This window comes from Peromyscus leucopus, chromosome 8b, assembly GCF_004664715.2.
Source record: "Peromyscus leucopus breed LL Stock chromosome 8b, UCI_PerLeu_2.1, whole genome shotgun sequence".
In the NCBI taxonomy this organism is placed as follows: Eukaryota; Metazoa; Chordata; class Mammalia; order Rodentia; family Cricetidae; genus Peromyscus; species Peromyscus leucopus.
In genome coordinates this window covers 94,046,745-94,052,853 of record NC_051086.1, presented here as the reverse complement: position 1 = coordinate 94,052,853, position 6,109 = coordinate 94,046,745, and the positions used below count along the sequence as shown (strand labels likewise).

Here is a 6,109-nt window from a genome sequence, read left to right as displayed (position 1 = left end):
CTCCCCTGCCCCTCTCCCCTAGCCCACCTCCCTGTTCACCAGCTTGTACCGTGAATTGCTCCCTGGGTTCTTGAATGTTCTCATGACATCTGTTTCCTCTGCTCCATGCGAGAGAGCTAGTCCCCTCCCAGGTAAACCACGGAGCTGCCAAGTCCATGAATTCTCCATGTCATTCCGCTGTGGCCAGAAAAACATGGCAAGTGAGACTTAAGGAGACAGGGATTGTGCTCCCCGGTTACATAAGACAGCCAGCTTGAGGCGAGCGCTGGGTCTCCCGGCTGCTGCTTAATGGGCCCTCTAGAGTTTCTAGCTCACCCCATTTCTCCCCACATAGGCCTCGGGGTGAGTGCCACCTCCCACGCCTGCCTCCTTCACCCTGACCCGTGGCCCTTAGGAGGCTAATCTAACCACTGGCCCTGGGCAATCAAAGCACAGAAATTCATACCCAGGGGTCTCGGGTGGCGATAGCGCCCCCTCGCCTGCTGGTATGTTGCGGGTTAGGAACCAGGCTTTGTGTAGACGCCTGAGGACATGGTTACATGATCCTTCTTAAGTCAAGGGGCCTTACTAAGGTATGTGCCCTTGAGCTCAGGAAGGGGAGACGGCAGCCCTGGGCAGAGTGAGGGGGGCATCCGTTCCTGCTTCTCCTGTTCTGTTTACAGACAAGCTGCTTTCCTCCCTGGGCAAGGGGGAGCAGGCAGGGCAGAGGACAGTGCCAAGGTGGCACGAGGCTGGGCATGTGCCTGGTCTGAGATGGCGTTTACAGAATGCCAGATACCTGGCGGCGCCAGTCCGAGGACCCCAGGCCCCACAGGAGCATCTTCCTTGCTTTAGAAGCTGACCTCTGACCTGGGAGCGGCCAGAATCTAGGTACCCCAGCCCCCGCCCTGGACTCAGAGCCCCCCCACCACCAGTGAGTCTTGGCTCTGCTTATAGCATCTGACGCCAGAGGGGCTGAAAATAGTCCCTGGAGGAGGGGGAGAAGGGGCTATTTAAAGGGCTCCAGAGGAGCCAGGCACAGCAGAGGGAGCGAGAAGGGATCATGGCCACTTCAGAGCTGAGCTGCCAAGTGTCCGAGGAGAACCAGGAACGCCGGGAAGCCTTCTGGGCTGAGTGGAAAGATCTGACCCTGTCCACCCGGCCGGAAGAAGGGTGAGTATGATAGGTCCTCTGGAAGTTCTGCCTCTGCTTCCCCAGAGTACCCTCTCCACACCAAAGTGCAAACGCCTACCCCAGGGACCTGGCCGTCCAGGGAGACCCCACTCAGCCTGAGCCCGGAGAACAGCATCTCTCAGGAGTTCATCACCCTTTTCTCTACTTTCAGATGCTCCCTGCATGAGGAGGATACACAGAGGCACGAGACCTACCACAGGCAGGGACAGTGCCAGGCAGTGGTGCAGCGCTCGCCCTGGCTGGTGATGCGCCTGGGCATCCTCGGCCGCGGGCTGCAGGAATACCAGCTGCCGTACCAGCGGGTGCTGCCGCTGCCCATCTTCACCCCCGCCAAGGTGGGAGCTGCCAAGGAGGAACGCGAGGAGACCCCCATCCAGCTGCGGGAGCTGCTGGCACTGGAGACCGCTCTGGGCGGCCAGTGCGCGGAGCGCCAGGACGTGGCTGAGATCACCAAGCAGCTTCCCCCCGTGGTGCCTGTCAGCAAACCCGGGACCCTGCGGCGAACCCTGTCTCGATCCATGTCTCAGGAAGCCCAGAGAGGCTGAGATGGACTGGGACTCAGGCTCCACTGTGTCTGCCTTGGGCTGGGCCCTTCCTGGCTAGGACCACGGAGGAGAGCTGCTGGCCGGGGCTGCTTTGTAGTTTGCCCAGAAGTGGGGGCTATGGGAGGAGGGAGCAGAGGCCAGGATGCTTAGTTGTCCTGAGTTCCCGAAGGGAGGGCGTCAAGAATGGTGGGCTGAGGTGGAGAGCTGAGCACTCTCAGCCCCCGAAGAAGGGACAAGAGATACTGGTGAGGCCAAGAGGCCCCTGGGAACGGTGACCTGTTCGGTTACAGAGACGGAGTAGGACGTGGAAGGGATCTGGAATGCTCTGGGAAGGAAGCTTGAAGACTAGAGGGAGGGGGATGTGGAGAGGGTAGATGCAGGGCAGGCCCCCAGCACCCTCTGTTAGCACTGCAATAAATGCTCAACCATGTTCCAGGCTTCTCTCTCTCTGTCTTTGTGGTTGGGGATGAGCACTAATGTCTCCCATGAACTTCTGGGAACAGCCGTGCATTTGAGCTAAATATGGCACAGCCAGAGGGTATACTCCATGCTTAGGGGTGGGGTACAGGGGAAGAGCTGTAAACAGGGTAACTGTCTGGTCCCCCTTCCTGTGTCACTGCCCAGTCCTGGCTTCCATGTCCACTCCCTGGCACTGGAGAGCACATAGCAGGCCAGCTGGCATCGGGGGTTGTTTAAATGCTATCTGTGGAGGATATGGAAGGGGCTGGCACAAGGGTTGTTCTTGGCTGTGCCTTGGGGTGTGGATGGGGTCAATGACCCAAAGGCCTGTCAGTTGTAGATCCAGATAGAATCAATCCTTGGCTGGCATCAGGTGTTCCGCCCTCCCTGGCCTGGGTGGGAGGGCAGGGTCAGGTTCCTGTATGTGACCCCAGCAGCTGTTACGATGATTCATGTCCCAGCCGGGTGTCTGGCCTAACAAGGAGACTGTCCCCTTGGAATAAGGAAGGGGCACAGAGGAGGACTGGATCGAAAGAGGCCAGGGCTATCTTAGCAGAGACTGGTACCCTACCCACCCCGGAGGGCACAGGCGTCATTCAGAGGATTCTGCTTTCGGAAGACTGGAGATGCTGTTGGCAGGGTGGTTTGCCATTTTGAGCAGATGGGAGGAGAAGCTTGTGTGCCAGCTACCCGGAGCACCAAGCAAGACCTGAGGCTAAGCCCTGCCAACTCCCCAGTAGGGCCAGGAGTGATGACTGGGGGAGAACCATTGGGGACCTGCACCCTTGGAATGCCAAAAGTGTGCCATGATCCCCTCTAGTGGCCATGGCAGTACCAGGCCTGCGCTCAGTACTCTTCCTTCCGTTCTTACCTGAGCCTGGTGTCCCGATGTGGTAGGAACGTCCTGAACTGGCTGTGCTTATTGGCCCCCAGATAAGCAACATGCACAGCCCCGGAGGCCCGCAGGGGATGCCCGGATGTTCTGCTTGCTAAAAGCATTAGTCTTGCTCACCTCTTCTATCTCTGTTACCATCGGATGCTCAGGGCAGAAAACTACCTGCTCAGGGGCTCCCCCAGGCCACCAAGACAGAGGCCAGAACAGAGTGTCCTTTCTGGAGGAGGGAAGGGACACTGGAGGAGACAGTTGGGATCCAGGCCTGGAGGAAGGGATGGCATTATTAAGAAGGGGAGTTTGTAAGGGGTGCCCCAAGAGAGGGGAGGGGGTCTGGGGGGACCCTGGGACTGGGAACCTGAGCTATCCAAACTTTGGGGAAGAAAAGGGATGGGATGCTGGGCAGAAGTGGGAGGCTGGATAGGAGTTGGGGCGCCTGGCAGGGGATCTGGAACTGAGTTTGGGGGTGCAGGGTAGCACTGGAAGGGGTGAGCAGGGGAAGGTGTGTATGGGTGGAGGGTTGTCAGCTCAAGTGCAGAGCGAGGGTGCCGCAGAAGCTATGTTCTAGAGGGTGCCCCCATACACTCCTCCCTACCCTGTGCGTCCGTTGCTCCGGACATTAACAGAGATGGATGTGGTGACAGAGACGTAGTGGCCCCAGGCGCCTCATCTCTCAGCTGCCGCCTCCGCCCTCGCGACGGAGGGAGTCAGGGCAGCTTGGGGGGGGGCAGTGGTAGATAAAGGGATGGTGAGTCTAGATGGGGAATAGGAGGCCCCAACAGAAGCATGAGCAGTGGCACAGATCTGAACCACGCTGCAGGGATGGCCTCTGACTCGGACCCTGGCTGGGCAGCTGTCGCCTCGGCTTACCAGCACTTCGAGCCCCGCGCCTACCTCCGCAACAACTACGCTCCTCCTCGTGGGGACCTGAGCAGCCCTGATGGCGTCGGGCCTTGGAAGCTGCGCTGCATGGCACAAACCTTTGCCACGGGTGAGGACGGGAAACTGAGGCATGAGAGAGCAGAAGTCATGGGGAAAAAAAAATAAAAGGGAGGGAGAGAAACAAGAATGTACATTAGATGGGGAACCACGAAACAGAAACATAGGTGGAGAGCTTGTGCAATCAAGAGTCAGCAAGTCAGCAAGGCTCAGTGGTGGTGCCGGCCTCTAGATCCAGGTACTAGGAAAGCTGAGGCTGGAGGACCGCTTGAGCCCCGGAACTGGAGGCCTGACTAGACAACTTAGACCCCTTTTCTTAGGAGGGGAGGGTGCTTAGGATTGAGAGACGGGCAGGGTGGGGTACAGGAGAGAGACAGGTCAAGGCTGAGGCAGAGGTTGGAGACTCCAGAGGGAAAGGCTAGGTGTCTTAGCATCTCCCCATTTGATCGTCACTGAAGCTAGTTTTTGAGTGGTGGAACCCGCGTTAGAGGAGCCAAGCTTCTCTCCAATGTAGGTAGCCCAGGATGGCCCCAGCAGAACCTGGTTTCCGTGGGCGCTTGCTCCAGGCACTCACACTACCTGGAAGAGCTGGGAGAGCAGGGGAGGGAGGGGCGGCTGAGGCAGGGACTACCTGGAACTCCCGCTCTCTGCTTCCCCAGGGGAGGTGTCTGGACAGGCCCTCATAGACATTGGTTCAGGCCCCACCATATACCAGCTGCTCAGTGCCTGTGCCCACTTTGAGGACATCACCATGACGGATTTCTTGGAGGTCAACCGGCAGGAGCTGGGCCTCTGGCTTCGGGAGGACCCGGGAGCTTTCGACTGGAGTGTATACAGCCAGCATGCTTGCCTCATCGAGGGCAAGGGGTGAGTGTCGGGCTGCAAGCGTCTGTGGAGTGGTGGGCGGGTGGTGGAGGGCAGAGAGGACAGAGCCTGGGGTAGTCTCGAGCCCTGCCTTGTGCCCTCTGCACAGCGAGTCCTGGCAGGAGAAGGAGCGCCAGCTGAGAGCGAGGGTGAAGCGAGTCCTGCCCATTGATGTGCACCAGCCCCAGCCCCTGGGGACTTCAAGCCTGGCACCCCTGCCTGCCGATGCCCTGGTCTCCGCCTTCTGCCTGGAGGCTGTGAGCCCAGATCTCGCCAGCTTCCAACGGGCTTTGCATCACATCACCACACTGCTGAGGCCTGGGGGTCACCTCCTCCTCATTGGGGCCCTGGAGGAGTCGTGGTACCTTGCTGGGGAGGCCAGGCTCTCTGTGGTACCAGTGTCGGAGGAGGAGGTGAGGGAGGCCCTGGTCCTTGGCGGTTATGAGGTCCGAGACCTTCGCACCTACATCATGCCTGCCCACCTTCGCACGGGTGTGGATGACGTCAAGGGCATCTTCTTTGCCTGGGCTCAGAAGATGGGGGTGCAGGTGTGAGGGCCCCACATGCCAGGTGTCCTCAATTTCCTTATTATCTGAAGTGGCACCTAATAAAGCAACAGTCCCTGCTGGGTCGGTGTGGTTTGTGACTCCCCTAGAATCAAAGAATATGCGGAGGCCTCTGAGGTTTAGAAGGGATCGATCCTAGCTCTTCTTTTTTCCCTAGAAGCCTCCATGAAGGCTGTTTTCTGTACCAGCCATTCTCTCCAGCCCAGGAAGGTCAAGTTCAGAAGGCTCCAAGCGGCACCTGCTGCATGCCAGGCACTTATGTGGCTCTAGTGGCCCGTCAGTTTGCCTCAGTTCAGTAGCAGGGCCTGCCAGCTTGTCTCCAGGCAAAGCTCAGAAAGCCTGAGTGAGAAGAGCCAAAGCCTGAGGGCCTGAAGTGCCCACCTCTGCACGGGTGTAGATGACGTCGAGGGCATCTTCTTTGCCTGGGCTCAGAAGATGGGGGTGCAGGTGTGAGGGCCCCACATGCCGGGTCCAGACACAAATACAGGTTGAAAAACAAGAAGGCAAGAGCCAGTGGTACTAGCTCCCCACCACCACAACACACACACACACACACACACGCACACACACGCACGCACACACACACACACACATAGACACACACACCACACACACACACACACACACACACACACACACGCGCGCGCGCGCGCCTCGGGCTCTGCTGGGAT

The 6,109-nt window shown here is 58.9% G+C and overlaps 2 protein-coding genes across 2 annotated transcripts; both read left to right on the top strand.

Annotated features, from left to right (window-relative positions):
- The first annotated feature begins 996 nt into the window (after window positions 1–996).
- LOC114706908 (titin-cap) lies at window positions 997–2,148 on the top strand. The gene is made up of 2 exons (XM_028889443.2): window positions 997–1,152; window positions 1,325–2,148. The coding sequence occupies exons 1-2, from the start codon at window positions 1,043–1,045 to the stop codon at window positions 1,716–1,718; spliced, it is 504 nt and encodes a 167-aa protein (XP_028745276.1). The 5' UTR covers window positions 997–1,042; the 3' UTR covers window positions 1,719–2,148.
- A 1,285-nt stretch (window positions 2,149–3,433) lies between these two features.
- Window positions 3,434–5,498, top strand: Pnmt (phenylethanolamine N-methyltransferase). The gene is made up of 3 exons (XM_028889542.2): window positions 3,434–4,060; window positions 4,668–4,875; window positions 4,982–5,498. The coding sequence occupies exons 1-3, from the start codon at window positions 3,856–3,858 to the stop codon at window positions 5,424–5,426; spliced, it is 858 nt and encodes a 285-aa protein (XP_028745375.1). The 5' UTR covers window positions 3,434–3,855; the 3' UTR covers window positions 5,427–5,498.
- Window positions 5,499–6,109: the final 611 nt, after the last annotated feature.